A 20,332-nucleotide genomic window follows, 5' to 3' on the forward strand; every position below is an offset into this window, starting at 1 on the left:
ACTTTGGTCCTTGATTTTCCATGATCAATGCCTATCTCAGTAAGTAAAAAATGTTTGACTACACAGTTTAGGAAGAAATAAAAGTACAAAGATTTCTACAGCTAACTTAAAGGTAATAGTCACTAACTTGTTGAGAGCAGCCTGTTGTTTCTCCAGAAGTCTGCGAGCGTGGATCTTTTGCCACCGCAACTTGGCGGCAATGGAGGCTCGGTTGGCCAGCTTGGTGGTGGGGGTGGAGGCGGGAGAATTGGTCTCACCCTCTGGCGTTGTAATGGCTGTCAACAACAATTGTGTTACTGTGACAGTTCATCAATTTTGACATTTCACAAACCTTCACTTACTTGGGGTTTATAATTAATACGACATGTAATTCAAGTTATGTACAATCCTCTCACAAATAATATACCAACACAAAATACAGTGCTGTCTCAAACATTCTACCTGTGGATCCTGACAAAAGTTCAATCTTGAATTATGACACATATTGTGGATATTACCACTATTTGAATATTGTATTTTAGTTATGCATTTATAATAATAATATATTTTTTTAACAATTTTTCAGTGAATTATAGATAAAGGAATTGCTTTTACTTACATTCCACAGTAAGTAATATATCGTATTAAGCATGGATAATAAGATTTTTTAACACCTCAACAGAAGTTTACTTTAAAGCCGTTTGGTAAATTGCTGTATTCCACTAATCACACAATGATTGTAACGCACATTTGATATTGGGATGGATTTAAATTTTAGATAATCATGTTTATATTAGGGATGGGTCAATTCCAATACGTGGTACCTTGGCCGCAGCGTCGCTAATTTTGACATTCTAAGTTTCGATCATATTTTATATAGTAAAAGATTATTTTGGCCAAATAACCAGACAGCTGTATTGAATAGGTTCCAAACGATCGACAAGTACGAGTTTTATGTTGTTTCTCTACTATTTTATCTGCGAAACTTATGTTGTTTGGGTACTTACCAAGAGGCCACTATTTTTGGACGAGTTTTCCTTATCAGAGACAAAATAAATTACAGTATTAAAAAAACAGACTTACTTTAACCTATTTTGGAATTTACAAGTTATTAAGACAATCAATGAAAACAAAAACTAAAAGAACAACGTTTTATTATTTGAAAATCATTCGTGCGTCTAGACCTATTTGGGGACGATTTGGCGGTAGGAAGTAAGACTCATAGAGTATTTTTCGATTCATTATGGAAGAGGAATGTATAATGAAGTTTATTTTAGTCTCCGATAAGGACAACTCGTCCAAAAATAGTGGACTGCGATAATACCAAAGTACCTATGAGATGATTTTGTCTTCCAGTCATGCGACGTAGCGGACGAGTACTGTGTTGTGTAATGGCCTTTCTTGTTGTTTATGAGCCGATAATCAAGCATTTGAGTTAATACAAACTAAATTAGTAACTTATACAGTATTTGATCGTATTTCTTTACAAAAGTAATGTAGTGATTTGAGTTGTGTCCAAGCGAAAAACTTGAGTTTTTAGTGTAAATATATTAGGGTTATTATTTAGTAAATGTAAACTGATATGTAAATATGTTAGCAAGTATTTGTCTCTACATTTTCTATATTTATTTTTATTATCTTGATGTTTTATTTGATATTTTGTGAAAACTACATTATTACTATGTAATTTCTAAACTCTAACAAATGAAGTACAATCTAGTATTGTGTTAAAGCTGGATCTCGAATCCATTGAATCTTCAAATATGCCTATTTGCAGGTCAAGAATCAAGAATCAAGAAGTTTATTAGCCATTGGTCACAACAATATGAAATTAGGCATCGTCAAAATATACAGCACTGATATTTACAACAACAAAATTAGTTATTACAATATTGTACTATAATTATACTAATTTTATGACCAAGTGACAGGTTTAATATAATCTATGAGAGTGTGCACATGGTTTGTTTAATTACGTTATAGCTAATACAGTATAGAAAAATCAGAAATCTACAAATCAAAACTAATCAAAAAATGATATTTATGTCAGAATCTAAAAATTCTTTTAAAGAGTAGAATGGATTGCATATGAGCCAGTTACTTATCTTTAGTTTAAAAATATTGAAAGGAGTCATTGTAGCAGATGCAGGCAGCTTATTATAAAAAGTTATTGCAATTGAATTTAAAAGAGTTGCCGGTTTTGACTAGCCTGTGCTGAGGAGATCTAATTTGTTTTTTACCCCTGGTATTGTGTTGATGAAAATCTTGTCTTGGTATTGAAATCTGTAATTTGTAATTTTGTATAGACTAGTATATGAAAAATGTAAAGGTTAATAACTGTCATGAATTTGAGATTGATTTAAAAAGTGGTTTGCAATGTTCTAGAGAGACTGCTTCTACTGATGGTTCTAATACTTTTTTTTGAATGAGAAGAAATATCATTCACAGCATTGGAGTGACCCCACAAAACAATGCCATAGGAAACTGTGTGATTGAAAAAAGGCAAAATATGCCACTCTCAAATATTCACAGCTAACAAAATCCCTCAGTTTCACATTAGATACAAGGACTCTAGATATTTTTCTACATACATGGTCAATGTGTGATTTCCAATTAAGCTTGCTGTCAAGAATGAATCACAACCCAACAATTTTACAGATTGATCTTCATTAATTTTCAGATAAGCTGAGAAGCAGATTTTGCGTTTTCTCCTGATTACATATCAGTCTATTAGAAGTGAACCAATTTAAAGCCAAGCTGTGAGATGCATCCATGTTTTCTTTCAGAGTAATTCAACTGCTTATTAGATGAAAAAAAGAGTGGTGTCATCAGCATAAATAACAATGTTAGACAACACAATTAGAGGGCAGATCATTTATAAAAATGTTGAATAAGAATGGTCCTAAAACTGAACCCTGTGGTACACCTGTGGCCACAGAAAGAGTGGTAGACTGCTGAGCTTGAACAGAACATATTGTACTCTATTCGATAGATATGACTGCAATATATTAATGGAATTTTCTGATATACCATAGATCTTTAAGTTTGTCGAGGAGGATGCCATGTATTCACGCATCGAACGCCTTACTTAAATCAATGAGTGTTAAAGCAACTGACTCCTTTTGTTCCAAAAGCATGAAGTGCTTTAACAACTATTTCTGTAACGGCAGAAGTTGTAGATTTATTGGTACGAAAAGCCATGTTTGGTTATTACTGATTATATTATTGGATCAAAATGTGATTAAGTTTGATGATACATTATAGATTCAAAAACTTTTGATAAGATGGGGACTATAGAAATTGGGCGATAGCTTTGGGGCAGAGATCTGTCCCCTTTTTTGTAGACTGGCAATACCTTGAAAATTTTAGAAGATCAGGAAAATATCCATGTAATAAGCATTGATTGATAGATGAAAGCTAATGGTGAACTGATGTGTTTTATTGTGTTCTTGACAATATAATTAGATATACCATTAAAAAGTCGGAAGTTTTAGAGTTTGACAATTTAGCAGCTACCTTAGTTACATCAGTTGGGGTGATTAATGACCAAGTAAATTGAGGTACACAGTTAGTTAAGTGTTAGCCAGTAGGTTGGTTGCCAATATGTCAGTGTTTATCAATGTTAGTTTGAATGTCTGCCACCGACTGTATGAAATACTGGTTAGTTAGGTGTGGATCAAGTGTTGTTGGTGTCACACCTGTGTTGTTTTGTGTTTCTGAGGAAATTACCTCCCAGGCTCAGCCTTACATTTATTTACTAGCTCCCTCTATATGATTTTCAAAACAAGCCCTTTTTGCTAGGTTGAGCTTTTTTCTATACTCTTTTTTGAAGATTTATAAAGGTTATATGCTGGCTTCCATATGCTGAGACCCAGTTTTTTTAAGATTCTTAAAAACATCAAAAATAACCTAGCATTATTTCTCTACCTCTTTTTTAAATCTTCATTGTACCACAAAAGTTTTCTTTGTCTGCTTGCTTTTAACACCAATTTTAACTAATGGAGATGATAGATACCAAATATTGTTATATGTTTTTAGAAAACTGTTAAATAAAGTTTCAATGTCAATCTCTTTTTCTTTTATAGGTATCAATTATTTCCCACCTTTTCACTCTCCAAACTTTCTGCAAACAATTTAATTTGTGTCTCATTTTGCTTACGCATACATTTTTTTGAGGATGTGACTGGTCTCATTTGGTCTACATGATCTATCAAGTTTTAGATTTAATAGAAGAGGATTATGATCGGAAATGCAGTCATTTCAAAAACTTTTAATTCATAACAATCCCTTGAAAAAATTTTACGATGGATGTTATCGAGACACGATTCATTTCTTGTAGGAGCCTTATTTTATAGCTACCAAGTTAAGAGAGCGTAAGATGTTTACAAAGGTGGTTGTCACTGTGTCAGTGGTTTTATGAATGGTATGTTGAAGTCACCTCCAATGACTAACTTAAGAGGTATGTTGCAAAACCTTTTTTAATAGCTTGTTCAAAGGTTTTCAAAAAATAATTCCATATTACCCACAAGGTGATCTATACAGAGAAACTATTGCTACTTCTATAAATTGGCCAATTTTTATTCCTGAAATTTCTAAATTTTGCTCTAGATTAAATTTGCTTAGGTCTAGTTCACTATATTCAAGCGATTGTGACGATTAGGGATGGATTTTTTTGGAAGCAACGTGTCACCGTTGGCCTCCAAGGGGGGGGGTAGGTGCCGGAATAATTATAGGGTGGTAACAAATTGTAAATTGTTTGTATGTCGGGGCGGGTTTGGTCGATGATTGTAGGTCGGCGTGGTATTGGTGTCGGTATGTGTAAATTGGTGTCGGTATGTGTAAATTGGTGTCGGTAAGTGTGGATTATCTTTGGCGGTTATTGAATTGTTTTACGATTTACTTTTAGTGTTTGGTCCTTAAATTACAACTTAAAATTCTTATCAAAGCTGGCAGGAGAATATTGTGTAATTAGGTCATTATGGTCGCTCCACGGTCTTCATCGTGCAGGCGGGTACAAGCCTAGTCCTGCTCGGTGACACGTTGCTTCCAAAAAAATCCATCCCTAATCGTCACAATTGGTAGCAGAGCGTGGTTACGATCCACGGACCTCTGGGTTATGGGCCCAGCACGCTTCCACTGCGCGTGGAAGGTGACATTCAGCAGTACACAAATGGGAGACAAGTGCATGGCAATAGGCCGCTCATTAGCAGAAGTACGCAAATTATGAATTGCAAAAACATGTTGTTGTAATTTCTGTATATAAAAATACAGATGGATTAAAAATACTGTATTTAAAAATAATATTTTTATCACAATTTGCATTCTATCATTATCACGCATTGACACAACTCTCCTGCATGTATTTTACTAATTGCTAACATCATTGGTAAAAAAGACATTTCAACTGTTGAATTTAAGCCACATATTGGAAAATACCACACTTGTTCGTACTTTATTAGAAATAAACCTGAACACAGTACACCTGCAGAGTCTACTGGAAACAACATTTCAGGAACAAATAGTGGTGCAGACTGAATGGTTAAGTGATGATAGTTGTCAAATTGCCTCTCCAGTGACAATTCAGACTGAGGATATTTCATTCTATATTCACAGCTGTATTCAATATGTTATTTTGTTGGAACATAATTCTTGGAAATTTCATGGAGGAGCCATCTTCAAAAATCAGATGTTTAACCAAAATTTAAGATGCATATATATATATATATATATATATATATATATAGATAAAACTGTCAACTTACATATCCGGGGTGGACGGCCGCCTCTACGGGGTGTGAGAGAGCTGATACTGTGTCTGCTGAGACCTCTGCCTCTTCCCCTGCCGATGCCCCGACCTCTGCCTCTGCCCCTGCCTCGTCCCAGTGACCTCGACTATATAACAGAAGAGGCTCAATTACCACTGAACAATATTTTAATTAGATGCACCTACATAATTTTAAGTTTAAAATGTAAGCTAATTCTTTAATTTTATTCTGAAAACTTACTCACTTAAGTCCATTGTAAAATAAAATAAAACCAAACAAAACCACAGAAGATTTTACTGTATATATACTGAAGTATAAAATAAATATCCATGTACACTGATTTACAATCCTAAATTAACAAATTTTACAAATGGAATATGTACATTTTTCTTATAATTAGTTGAAGCTATCGAACTATGCTTGCCTGAGGTGAAACAACATACCACAGTAAGAGCGGAGAAGGCGCTGCCCGGAGTGGTCCTGGCTCGCTTGCCCTCCGTCTCCGTGTCGGTGAGGGGTAGAGATCTGCGCTTGCGTTTGCGGCCGGCCTCACTAGCCTCCTCCTCTGTATCCTCCTTGTCCAGTGTCATCTCTCGCCGTTTGAAGAAATTGGTGATAAGTCTGTAACATGAACATTGCAACGTGATAGCCACAGCGTAATTTTACCTGTAATTTGCAGTGTTAAATGTGTGTACTATTTATATGAAAGGCTAGACTTAGTCCTAAGACTTTCTTTATCTTCCAACTACCTAAAGGGCCATGAGGCCCTAACTTTGCCTGTTTAAATAAAGGAATTTTCATTTCATTTTTTTCATTTTACCTAACTTATCTATCCTGAATATTCTGTCACTCCAGAGGCTGTGCTAAAGAACTTTAGGACTTAATGCAATGAGAGTTCTCCTCATGAGTAAACAAAAATGTGTACATTTTTAATTTTATATATTATAATACCAAATTAAGTTTGAATATAGATGTTTTTAGTTGACAAAACCAAGTAATTAGTCAAGAAATTAAAAAAAAATAAAAACACTCAATATTTTAAGTAAGCTGTTATCCCTGGTTAGCCAAAAGAACCATAATCAAATTAAGACTTGAGACAGAAATGTAGACATCAAATTGTTGTTAGTACACAACTAATTTATCATATTTAACATCAAAACTAACAAGTAAACTAGATTTTTTTAATGATTCAATTTTCTTTTTTTATACGTTTTGATGGTAGTTTATAAAATGTGACGTACTTAGATTTGCGTTTGCGAGGCAGGGGGCTGCCACTATGGTCAGTGTCAGAGTCCATGAGCACGATGCCGCCTCGTCTCCTGCCACGCCCCCTGCCTCGCCCTCTTCCCTTCACCACTCTTCGTTTGACCCCGCTTCTCTCCACCTCCGTCATCGTTACATCTTCATCAGTCTTGTCTGTGCTCTCTTCTACATCTACATCCACTTTGCCTCCTTCCTCAGACTGCAACAGAGAACAAATACAGGTTCAATTCAACAACATGTCCGAAAATTCTTTATTTTCAAAATTCCTAACCACAGAGTTTTCTACATTACTAATGTATTTACTAATTTGTTATTTTGTATTGTAAGCTAAGCATTGATGCAATTGCTAATTTAAGTATATATTCAACAATGAGTAATAATAGTACTTTGAGCAATTAAAAATGAAAATTGTGTGTGGCTTTATTACACCTAAGAATTTTTGTGTACATCAAAATTTCCTAGAATAAAATAAACTTCTTGGTGGGTGAATGGAAAGGTATTTTATTAAAATCGGTAAAGGACTTGTACAATTTGTCCAAAAAATAGAAGCTGAAGTGGCACAGTTTAATTGCTAAATAACAAAAATTACATTAGTATCTAGCTGCTTTGGCTCTTTATTGGGAACCAGTAGAGCTGGTTTACCAAAAGCATCAGAGGGGGAAAAACAGATCAATCAATACTATATTACCCAGGAGTTATTAATTATTTCATGTTGATACTTTTTTATCCGTCCATGGAAATATTTTTGTTACAAAATGGTGCAAAACTATAGGGATTGAAATTATAACAGTGGCTGAAATATTACAGATCGGTACAGCGGCTTCATTTAGTTGTAAGGGGTAATATAAAAATGAAAGTGAGAAATAGATTGGTTTACAAGGTTTTTCCAACAAATGTGTTTTTTTATATTAATTCTATCATAGATTTATGTTCCTGCAATAATAATAATAAGTTACTAACAAGTGACTTTTATGTAGGTTAGCAACCACAGGGGAAACAGCAAAATCTTATGTGGCAGTGTATGTTAACAATAAATTGGTTACTGAGAGTTGGAAACAATAGACAACATATTACGAGAAAGTTTCTGGGGTGAGCAAAATGTTTTAGGTTGTATCGTAGTAGAATAAAAACCATCCATTAGAATATACAGCAGATACACAAAAATATGTACCTCCGTGATCTTGAAAGGATTGGAGATGTGAGAGATGAGAGGGGTCCAGCGAAGGCACTCTGGGTCTATCTCTATTCTGGTCTTGCTGTTTGCCACCCGCTGCGCGTGAGTGTCTACAACATCCCAGTCCACCACGAGGGCAACGTTGCCATCACCGACCTGCCTCACCATCCCTAGCAGCTGCATCGTGGTCGAGATGTCGTGGGAGAATAACCCTGTACATCACAAACACAGATTACTATGACCGTCCTAGACTTCAAATAACGTAGCTATAACGTGAGAAGGTATGTGAATTGATTCAATGTAAATGTTGAGTTTAGCTCCAGTTCACCTTCCTCTTAGTGCAGTGTCTGGAATCCCAATGCTGTCACATGCCAGACTTCTCCCGGAATCCGAAGTCATGCTCATCAGAAGAGATAAAAAAAAAGTAGGCAACGAAGAAGCGCAAAACAAACTTTTTACATTGTTTCTACATGAGACCTCTATGTAGTCTCTGGTCTACAGAGACAGTAATATTTTGTTGTCTAGGTGTATCTGATGTTGAAAACACGTGAAGAGTTCTTCTTCATCAACTTTTTTCGGATCTCTTCAGACGAGCATATTGCAGGAGTCGGGTCTGTGACAGAATGTAATCTGACTAAGAGGAAGGTGAACTGGAGCTAAATTCATTAATATTCTATACTTGTCATAATTTGCAATTTTAAAGCCATCCAAAGCAACTCAAACCCTACAAAATAAAAGTACGGTGAAAACTGACCTGTCTCTTTGCTGATGGCTGCAATCGAGAATGGGTCATTCCGGTGTTTGTGGAGGTACTCCAGGATGATGGACTTCCAGTAGGCGTGGTACGAGACTCTGCCCAGGTCAGAGAGTGGCTTCTCAGGTGTCCCAGGCTGGCCTTCCTTCCGCGACAGTAGGTAACCTGTAGCACATCAAGTGTGACTACTCAATGCCCTTCATCAAGTCAATTCTGACTGTTAAAATGATCTATTCAACAAAATATCCTATTAATTAAGCTCAACCACTTCTATGGAATGTCATTCATTCAGAAATTAGTGCTAGTTCATAAATTCTACATGTTCAGAAACATAACTGTAATGTTATTCACGTTTAAGAATGAACTCAAACTCACTGAAGTGTATGAGGAACCTGCCGTAGCCCTGGCGTTGGTACTGGGGTAACGTCATGATACAGGATACATTGTATTTCTGGGCACAGTGCTTCTCCTTGGAGAAATACCCCACCAAGTGACAACCCTGCAACACAACGGTATGTATTTACACTCATCTGTTCTAAAAGTAAACACAACAATCTTAAGTTGTCTGGAAAGAATCACTAGAAACATCCAGATTACTACTTACAGTATGAAGTATTGGGTGTGTTAACATGAACTTCAATGTATTATATAACAATAAGTAAGGAGTAAAATTTGTTTTGACATGGAATTAAATATAAATAAATATGGATTTGAATATACAAATATTTGCAAACAAAGCATAAAACTCTTGAAAATTTGTTTTGCTACAATGTAAACTTCAAGTCACAAGATATTATATACAACTTGACGACTTAATAGAACTTAGTAGGACAATAATTTTGTAAAAGATCTAAACTAAATAGAATTTTTAAATAAATTTACTTGACATAAGTTTAAACTGCAATTTGAAAATGCATGACAGTAAATATTGGCTTTTGTAAATAACACAATAATTAATTAACATGCACTTAATTACAAAGAATAAACTACTTACTTTGTGATCATTTTTCGTTAAAACGTAGAATAGAAAAGGCTCGACGTCGTAATAGAGAGTCTTGTGGTCTAGGAACAACTTGGCCAGGAGGCAGAGGTTTTGACAGTAAATTTTATTCACATTTCCATCCACCTGTTGAAAGAAAAATTATTTTTTACCTGTGTATTAAAAGGCAACCCCTAGAATAACGTAATCAAATTGGAAATCCTTAAAACTATTATCAAAGAGTTAATAACACAACATATTTGTGTTGTTGATCATTAATCTTAGAGTGCCCCAAAATCACTTGCTTGATTATTTCAGTTTTGAACATTAATAACGTATAATACAATCACAATTACCTAATATTTTGACATCCAGCATTCCATATTGATGTCAAAACTATGGTGAAAACCTATTTAACAGGTTATAAAGCCCGTGTAGTGTAGTACTGTACACTACTTGGAGTGTGTACAAATACAACCATAAAACAGTACAGTAGCATAAGGGACTTAAAAAATGCTCAGCATGTTGTAAAGGAAAATAATTTTTGTTCTTCCTTATCTGGCCCTTTCTTTTGCCAAGTTGACCGTTCTCACCCATTTCCTCCTACCTATTTCAATGTCTGTCAAGTGAATCATTTGTATTGTATGTTGTGTTGTATGTTATGAATTATTACATCTCATACTGAAATTATAGGACACCGCTAACATTTTTATAAAACAAATACAGGGTGGTCTGTGGAAACTTCCTCTTTTGAACACGTTACAGCGAAGTTCATGGGGAGTGCAAACATACTTTGATCGAGCAGCAGCACACTTTTACTGTGGATGTGTATTTCTCTAACGGTCAGTCAGTGATTGCAATGCACTTTCGTGCCTTTCGCTGTCTCTTAGATATTCCTCCACAAGGTCGTGTTCCTGATCAGAAATGTGTTTTAATGTACGTGGATACCTTCACAGAAATGGGTAGTATCTCCAAAAAATGAAAAGGATCATTGAAAACAGTTACAACACCTAAAAATGCGGAAGAGTTTGTTTATACATTTTGCAGTCACCCAACCTGGTTGCGCTTAAACATGCAATGTCTTTAGGCTGTCATCTTGTTTTCTACGTTAAATTCTTCACAAACAACATATGAGCCGAAATTGACAATATCCTAATCAATATGTTTCCTAATCAATATGTTTGATAGGATGATTCAAAACTTCCAAAATCGACTAAAAAGGTATACTGATAATAGAGGATGAAATTTTGAAGGCATTGTGTTAAACAGTTATAAATTCAAATGTCCAGTGTTGTGTGGTAGGCTGAAAATAATAAAGTAAAATGAAGTGGGTAGTGTGTTTTATTTCATTTTCAAAACAGAAAGTTTTCACGCCTGCCCTGTACAATAACAAATACATCTTACCTAATAAACCTACAAAAATTAAAGAAACTCCAATATTTGTACAACATTGTTATTACTAATATGAGATATAGGTGTATAGCTAACTGAATCATGTTGTTTTAACTAAGCACTTAAGTATAATAAATAAATACAAAAAAATAATATTTTACATGTATACTACAAATTCAATGTCAGTTATTAAACATGCGTTAAACTTACCTCAAACACAGATATATCATCGCGTCTATATATCTCTGTGGCAGGTGGATGTCTCCACGTACATTTCTCTTGGTGTCTCTCCAGCACTGCCTTACTTTTTGTGTACTTGAGGCAGAACTCACAGAGGAAAAGCTTTGGTAATCTGCAACGTCAATTAACATTAGTAATTAATTTTGTTCAATTCAATGATTTATTCTATAGCTTATTTTGTTTTTTTTATGATTTTATATCAAAATAATTAGATTATTCAGTATTGTGGCATAATTTATGAGGTTTGTGGCCAACAAATTACAGTTACCTATTTTTATTTTAGATTTGAGATATAGTAATTGTTTTAATAATATACAAAATTGTTTATGATTATTAATATGTAAATTATTATAATATCGCTGAAAACGACTCGTCACCACGCACAAGCCTCTGTGGCCCATGTGGGACTAATTTTGTGTATATAAAGAGTACTATGTTTGCTTGTAAACTCTGAAATAAATTTGATTTGATGTTTGTCTTAAAACTGCATTATTGTTTTGGTTATCAAATCACAACCCAAACCTCAAATCACAAATATTTCTGACCCAACACTAACTATTCCACTAAAGAACACACACATCAGGTTTTTATACAGTTTTCTAAACTAATTCTAACTTTCTGTACAGATGTGGAGCAGGATTTACCTGGCATACTCCTGGGGGAAAGGTGAGGAGTACCAAGTCTGGACCTCGAAGGAGCCAAACTCGATGGCAGCCGGACACCTCGGCTGGAGCGTACCCCCGGGCGTGGAGGTGGTGGCCACAGGCTCTACAGGAGTGGACTCACTGGCTCTGTCAGCCTGCAACCATAACAATCATATCTAGTAACATGTCACAAAGATATAAAACACTTTAATTTAGATTTTAAAACACACCACAAACAGTTGGGGGAAATATTTGATCTGCTATTCTCAACACTACAGTAAAACTGAAGATATTTATAAAATAAATACACAAGGACGAATTTATTTTAAATCTCTCAAGGTTATCAAATTGTAAACTGTAAGTTTTTTATAACTATAAATATACAAAAATAACAAACACACATTTTTTATTTGAGACAGAATGAACATTACCCAAAATTTTACCAGTCTGATTCAAACCGTGAAACTGCCAGGTATATCAACACTATATTAACGGAACAAATACATCTGGTATCTTAACAATGCATACATATTTTTGTGTATGTGTATTTTAGGTGTGTTAAAATATGTTCTCTATATGCATGTGTTTTTTTGGTTCATTTATATGCCGCTGAAAAAAAATACTTTGAAAAATGTGTTTGTACAAATTATTTCTTACGTGATATAAAATCGTTATTTATTGTCAAAATGCTGTAACAAATTTTAGTGCTTCCAGAAAACAGAGTATAAAAACTTAACATATTTAGCCTGGCCATATAGCATCACATAGCATCCATTTTCTCATAAATGAGCTAGCTCTGAGCATTGCCATCTTATATGGTTTCCTTGGCTTTTGAACATTATTTCAAAATGTGCTTGTCCTCAAAGTTAAAGGGGTTAAGGACCATTTCCTCATCATAACAATCTTGGCCAGATGTGATGGTCAATTTACTTCATCAAGAACAAAACCTAAATATTCAATGACAGGTTTCACTTCAATTCAAACAGTGCTTACAGCAAAATAAGACGAACGGCTGATACATCCTTAAAATTGCAACTGAATTAACACTGAGACCAAACCTATCTTCCTACTATATTAACCCTCTTTCGTACGCATTGAGTGGTGTCAACGGGCCCGTAGTGAAACCTGTTTATCTAGCTGTTCAAGCAAAAAACGTAGTGGTTAACTTCACACCACTTAAAAGTAGTCTTTTAAGCTAAAATTATGTTATTAGTACTGCTTTGAAGCTTAGAAACGTGCCTTCAAAACTACCACAGCCTAAAGTACCACAATGCGTTTTTAAAGGTATTTATTATATTAAGTTGATAAATAAAATATTTTTCGTTTATTCGACTCCATTAGTAAAGTAACTTTTCAAGCTTACGTTGCAAAAAAACAAGGACAAATATAATATTTTTAAAACAGCGTAATTATAACACCTGCTTGTTTCGAAGCTGTCTAATTAGCTAAAAAAGAACAGCAAAATATTCTGCAACTACCAACTGGTCAAAATAGTTCCCAATACCACATCTAGAGTGCAGAACTTGTCAAGGAACTAACGTTTTGTTCAGTTATGAATAGCAGGCCATTTCAGACCACTTATTCAGGAGGCAGCGTTTGGCTAGCAAGTCGATTTGGGCCTCTTGTACAGGAGAGGATTAAGGACTTCATTTCTCCATGACTGTGACGTTTACCAGTCACAAGAAATTACTATGTCATCTGGCTGTCCTTGTGCAAAAACACCACTTTTGGTCACAGAACTTTGAACGTACTCCACTACCAGTTTCCGCAAGGGAGGAGAGAGAGCAACACTCTAGAGGCAAACTCTGGTTGTACTGATCCTTGCCCGCCAAAGATATTATGTCACCACTTGCCTGGCAAGTTGAGTCACATCTGGTGAATACAGGCAATGTTATTGTTTGTGACAAGCAATGACAACAATGGGCGACTGCTCTTATCTCATCCTGATCTTGCAAGCAATTCACCTAACTGACCCAAGGTTAAACAATTCCTACTATACTCTGCATGCTGAAGGTTACGTACGGGAGTGATCCGCTGCTGGATGGCCTGCTTGAACAATTCCACATCCTGTTGTGTGACAAATTCTGGCAAGTCTTGCATGCTGTTGATACGTTGGAACACTGCAACACGACCATCAAAACAACATTAGTGAGATTCATCTATGTTATTGTTTACTTGTTTACAATTACAACAAAATCTGTCATATCTGGACTAATACAGCTCAAAAATTGATTGAGTGCAAAAACTTCTACGCCACCTAGTATTGTGAAAATGCCAACAAATTTAAAAAGTGAAATATACTTTGTACAACAAATCTAACACTATAGCTTTATTAGATTAAAATAAATATATAAGATAACCAGCTTTCACAAATGTGCAAAATGAAAAACACACTTTAACACTTATAACACTTTGTTAATACTTTGGGGATTTAAAAAATTAGACAACTTAGAGAAATTTAAGTGAAGTATCACTTAAATATTTAACACATTTATTTCAGGATTATAGTCAGTGATACTGAATAAAAAGTGAGATGACAAAAAACAAATTGTAGAAAACAACATTTGAGAACTCAACAGATTTTAAAATGTTATCTGTGAAAAATAATTATTATGTTCATTATAAGAAATATACATAAACATTGGACTTTGAATATTAGCTGATGACAAAGAATTAAAAATTTGGCAGTAGAATTACATTTTCACCTGGTATTTTAAAAATAAAATCTAGACAAAATTTTACAAATTCTCTACATATACAACAACAAAAAGTTAATATTGTAATTGAAAACATAAACAACATTATTATACTTAATAAAACTTAACTTAATGTGGGAAATGATCAAACATGGAGAGACATTAAAATAAAGAATTTCCCATGCTGTAGATAGAGTTTAAGATAAAATACAAAATGAATATCCATTATGAATTTTTAACCCCAATAGCGAATATATTGACTCCTTCGTTGGACGATAAAAATACTGAATACGCTTTTGTCCTGTGTTTGCGGCACAAAAGAGCTAGTAAAAATTTTTCTCTCATAATTTGCCAAAATTATAATGTTTAAACTGAACTTATACTTTTACTGTGTTGACGTGAACTTTTGCTATCAATCAAATGACAAATTGTTCCACAATTCTTCATTTTTTGTTCCCCTTTTAATAATGAAGCATCATAAAAATAAGTTGCCATTTACAAATTTTGAGTTGAGTATCTCTCCCAACCTTTTCACAATTCATCTAATCAAGTTTAAACACACTAAAGTATGTATATAAATTACACTAAAAGCTTATTTAGAATTATTTTTAAGGCTTAGTTTTGTATTTGCAAGCATTTAACAATAATGAGCACAAACAATTGACTTTTTGTCAGCTTGTACATGGTTGCCAAACCTTTAAATGTGCAACAAGTCAAATAGGAATATTTATACACACCATCCCCTCTATACAATATGGTACATGCAGTAACAGATAACAAACGTTGCAAAAACAGCTTAAGTCAAATTATTAGTTCTCATTTTATTTAATTATGAATAGATATATTATTTTCAACCTGGAAGTTTCAGGTGATATATATTGGACATATTGGTGATATATGGTGAAATATTAGAACAGTTATTAAATTATTGTGATTACATGAGTTTCCTACACAGTTGTTCTTTATTTCAACTCTTTCGATGAGTGCAAAAAAAATTCAAATTGAAAATTGACAAGAATAGAGATAAAAATAATTGTGTTATTCAGACCAATTATCTTGTAGTCAAGTAGGATCACTGTCGGCGGCTGCGCAACCACAAATATAATCCAAATTTCAGGAAAAGTTTTAAATCATGTACCATTCACAAATTGAAGGATAAAAATTAATCCATTTTCTCAATACAAAATACTGTATACATGAATTCTAAGCTGTAAAATACTCCAGATATGACTGATACTACAAGTACTACTGTAGACTGATAATTTAGGACTAATACAATTCTTAGTGAATCTATAGTTGTAATTTGACATGAAACTAAAATACTTATCACATTTCTCTCCAGAAATAAATTTTGAGATCATTACGTGGTGAATCTCCACTAAACAATTTATTTAAACACCAATCTTGACTCCATTAATTAAAATTATTTTCTTTTCCAATAGGTGGGTAATTTATATAACAGCTTATGTTATCGAAACAACACAGATTTGCTGTCTCGCAATACAATTAATTGGATTGATTAAAAAGGCAGTAATACAAATTTTAACTAACACTGCATCTTGTATTATCTTATTTAGGCACTGAACTTTTTGCCAAGTACGAGGTTTATAATACAAAACCATTTTTGTATTATTCTACTTTATGTTACAGTTTAGCTTACATTTTTTCCAAATTAATTAAAATTTGGGAGCAGATGTAGCCAGAAACAGCATAATACTATTTGCTCTTCAAGATTTAATTATTAAATAATTCCTTTTTGTTTGATAAGAATGGAAACCTATTGTTTACTAAAAACATTGAAAACATGTCCTCAAGTGGCTAAAATAAAAAAAAAATAGTTTTGAATGTAATTCGAATCTACCAGTTTTTAATTTGATTAATTCATGGGTAAACCACCAAATACGAGCAGGAAATACTTTCCTTGCAATTCACCCCACTTAAAAACAACACCAAAAAACAATGATCAGCCTAGCCATGAACAACATATACCACCCACATGAGAATGCAACAAACATCCAATGAAATGAAACTGTTTTCAACTATGAATACCTGTAATTTATTATTAAACGTAATGTTAAAATTATACAAAAATCTACTTTTTATCTATTTTATTCTATTTTTTATATCAGGATGTCAAAAAGCCAAAACTCTGTCAGACAAAAATAAAGATTTTAAGGCGACAGATTTTATTTTGTAAACAATACACATTTGTTTATATTTGTATATTTGTATAATTTTTGTATATTTAAGACCTAAGGTTAAAAAATCTGAATTCAGATTTTAAATTTTTGGTTGGTTATAAAAGTAGATTTTAATTCTTTTCTACTTGAAAAATACCCCTCTATACTGTCCCCATAATTTTAGCTAAGAACTTAAATTTTTTACGTATTAAAATTCATTTTGATGATAATGGCTTAAACCTAAATGAGCAATTCGACAAGAATGTACAGGAATTCTCTCACAGTTGGGGACACTTTGAACTTTATTAAATTCCATATATGTATGAATTTAAACAAATTTCAACATTACTGATATATCCTTGACTAATAATGTCAGACACACTTGTAAGGTGTTTGCTCCCGCTTCAAATTACAGCCATTTAGTATTATGGATAGAATGTGTCAGATTTGTGAATCACTCTGTTCTTGTACATTAAAACTTGAGCAATTCTGATTCCTCAGATTTTTTACTTTATTCTGGTATCAATGTCTAATTATTTTAACCCTATGTTCTCAAAGGCAGTATTTATAATTTGCCCTTGGAGCTTGTATGGCCACTGCCATTTTGTCGTAAGCGCGGATTAATTTTTGACGAAATGTTGTCTCAGCTCATATGTCCAGCTGTACTGGCTAAGATATACGAGTAAGACCAGCACCACTAGCCACTAAACATAGCAGTTATTTTCCAATATTCTCTTCGTTTTATAACGAATGGTGAGTGCTGAAACCTATTGAGCAGCTTTATTTCAAGTACAATGAAATCCTGATACACTAGGGACGCGATTATCTGGAAGGCGGTTATCCAAAGTTCCAGATTATCCGAAGCGCGTAAGCAGAATAATAGTTACTGTGAGATATCTTAACTTTCAAAAAACAACACCAAAACTATTAGACATATTTAGTATTGTTATGCTTGTATTATTTTAAAGAAACACTGTACAACCTTACATATATGTTTCTTTACAATATGATCATCTATCTACCATTAGCAAGACATTAATTAGCATACATAACAATGAGCTGTAGTGTGGATGAGGAAATTACTAGCATTCCTAAATAATATTTACACAAAGCAAAATAATGGCAAGCAAGGGTGAAGGGAGAGGTCCGACCAGGTTAGTGTCCACCCGATGCCCACAGAGCACATTTTATTGAAAAGCTTTAACTCCGCCAAACTTATTTTTTATAACAAATTTTAAAACAATCAAGTTTAAAACTCCCCGGATTCCCTTACAATTCACTACTTCTTTAATTAAATGATACCAATTATTTGAATAATTAAAGTTCTGTACACAGTGGTTTAATGTGGTCTTTTAATGTGAAAAATAAAATAAAAACAAAGTCTAAAGAAAAGAAAACGAGAGAAGCTAATGTGAGATACCACACCACCACAACCAGGTGCAGGGTTAGGCAAGCAGGAAGGGGAGGGAGGGGCGGGTAGTATCTTACCCGAGCGATCGGCCGGACGCACCCGCACCGTCTGAGGTGGTATTGGAGGCACAGGGTGGTGGTTTTGGGGGTGGTGGGCCAGAGTGGCGGCTGCGATCAGTTCTCTCTTTTGTGCTTGTTTCTCATGCAATCTCATCATCGAGTCAGAAACTATGTTTGGACCTTCCTCCTTGAATATACGCCGCTTCTCTGACTCGTGTTTTTTAGCGTTGACGGCAGTTTTGACGAGAAACGATGGACTCAGATAATTCTCAATGGTCGGGGGTGTGTTATTGGGCACGGTCACAGGATGGTGGGCAGGGGGAGGTTTAGTCACTTCTTCTGAGGACGGAGGTGACCCCGCTTTAGGCACTTTTTTCATCGATCTAATCTCGTTCAAGACAGTCTTATGTTTTCTCTTTGGTAACTCTTTACGGGGTTTCCGCCTCCCTGGATTGTAGTTCGGAGTGTTTGCACCGGTCCGGAATCTACTGTGAGCAGGAGTTGTGAACAGGTGACTGAGCCCGTCAAACAGACCCTTCAACTGTCCGAAGCCAGGCCTCGGAACAGTCTTGTTCAACGAGGACACTGACGGGGAGTTCAATAAACTTCCCATCGGAGTGCTCAGAGAAGATCCCAAGGGTGTACTCATTGTGGATCTCAAGGGTTTGTGTAAGGTGGACACTAGAGGAGAGCTCAAGCTCGAAACCAAGGATGAATTTAGAGTAGGTTTGATTGGAGGAACAGGTACAGTTTTCTTGGTATCGATGAAACTACTCAGAGTCGGTGAAGTTCCACTTTTATCCAAACCAAAAATTTCAGTCTTCTTCTGAGCAGCAGCCGCTGCAAATCCCCAGGGCTTCTCCTTCTCTTCAGAAATTACGCTTTGGTTAGTCTTTTCGGTGCGACCCAGAGTTACACTGCTAGACTTGCTCAGATAGCTGTTAGACAAGCTGCTGATTAGGGACGACATGTTGCCCCCGGGCTTGAGTGGGGGTCGCCCTCCTGCATGAGTCTTGGTGGGGCTCACAGTGCGGGGTGTGGGGATTTTACAGGTGGCAGGGAATGGGATTGAATCCAGAGGAGAAGATTTGTACAGGTTAGAAAATACTTGAGTGACCTGCACTGCTGTCACACTTTGGCTTTTTGTCACATCACTTTTACTGGATTGAGTCGGCTCAGGGGTGAGTCGCGATGTCTTACACCGATCATGGTTGGTCGCTGACCTCAGAGGCACCGATTTGCGAGATTCCCCATCATAACTCTTCATGGTAGGTCTCACTTCCTTATTGTCCTTCACTATCTTACTCGATTCACTAACATTAATATCACACTTTTTAAACGTTTTATGCTCACTATTGTTTAACAACCTAAGTCCTAACCTATTGTCCTTTTCTGAAACTTGAGAGGATGTGGGGAGAGAGGAGCGAGGAGAAGGAAGTGAGGGCTCACTGTCACTGCTGGAACTGACGCTGCTGCTGCTACTACTCTTGCGCACTCCCCGAGACACACCACCCTGGCGCATCGCATAGAATGCGCTCGTACGGAAGAACTTTTGTTTCTCTTTGGAGATACGATCGCTGGTCTCCTCTCGGAGGCCACTGGCCGGACTGGGGAGGGAGGGAGAGGATGGGCTGGGGAGGGGACGGAGCCGTGGAGGGGGAGGGGACTCATTACCATCCTCAGAGCTGCTCTCTGCGACTCCCACGCTGACTCGCTTGCCCTTACGTCCCGTCAGCCCTCGAGCCGCTAGCCTGTAACCAAAAACACATAGTAAACAAAAAAAAACAATAAAACTA

The 20,332-nt window shown here is 35.3% G+C and overlaps 1 protein-coding gene across 4 annotated transcripts in view; it reads right to left on the minus strand.

Annotated features, from left to right (window-relative positions):
• Positions 1–20,332, minus strand: part of LOC124363065 (histone acetyltransferase KAT6A) — an 84,955-nt gene that overhangs the window by 9,015 nt on the left and 55,608 nt on the right. For 3 of the 4 annotated variants that reach the window (XM_046818146.1, XM_046818147.1, XM_046818148.1), the window contains 12 exons: positions 18,555–20,287; positions 14,213–14,310; positions 12,191–12,345; positions 11,517–11,658; positions 9,930–10,061; positions 9,311–9,434; positions 8,936–9,100; positions 8,179–8,393; positions 6,986–7,206; positions 6,188–6,365; positions 5,742–5,871; positions 128–275 (listed from right to left, as the gene is read on the minus strand). In XM_046818146.1, the coding sequence (XP_046674102.1) occupies positions 128–275; positions 5,742–5,871; positions 6,188–6,365; positions 6,986–7,206; positions 8,179–8,393; positions 8,936–9,100; positions 9,311–9,434; positions 9,930–10,061; positions 11,517–11,658; positions 12,191–12,345; positions 14,213–14,310; positions 18,555–20,287 (3,441 nt within the window). The remainder of the gene's footprint in view (positions 1–127; positions 276–5,741; positions 5,872–6,187; positions 6,366–6,985; positions 7,207–8,178; positions 8,394–8,935; positions 9,101–9,310; positions 9,435–9,929; positions 10,062–11,516; positions 11,659–12,190; positions 12,346–14,212; positions 14,311–18,554; positions 20,288–20,332) is intronic. The other variant, XM_046818149.1, reaches the window with a different exon arrangement.

Source organism: Homalodisca vitripennis, chromosome 5 (genome assembly GCF_021130785.1).
Source record: "Homalodisca vitripennis isolate AUS2020 chromosome 5, UT_GWSS_2.1, whole genome shotgun sequence".
In the NCBI taxonomy this organism is placed as follows: domain Eukaryota; kingdom Metazoa; phylum Arthropoda; class Insecta; order Hemiptera; family Cicadellidae; genus Homalodisca; species Homalodisca vitripennis.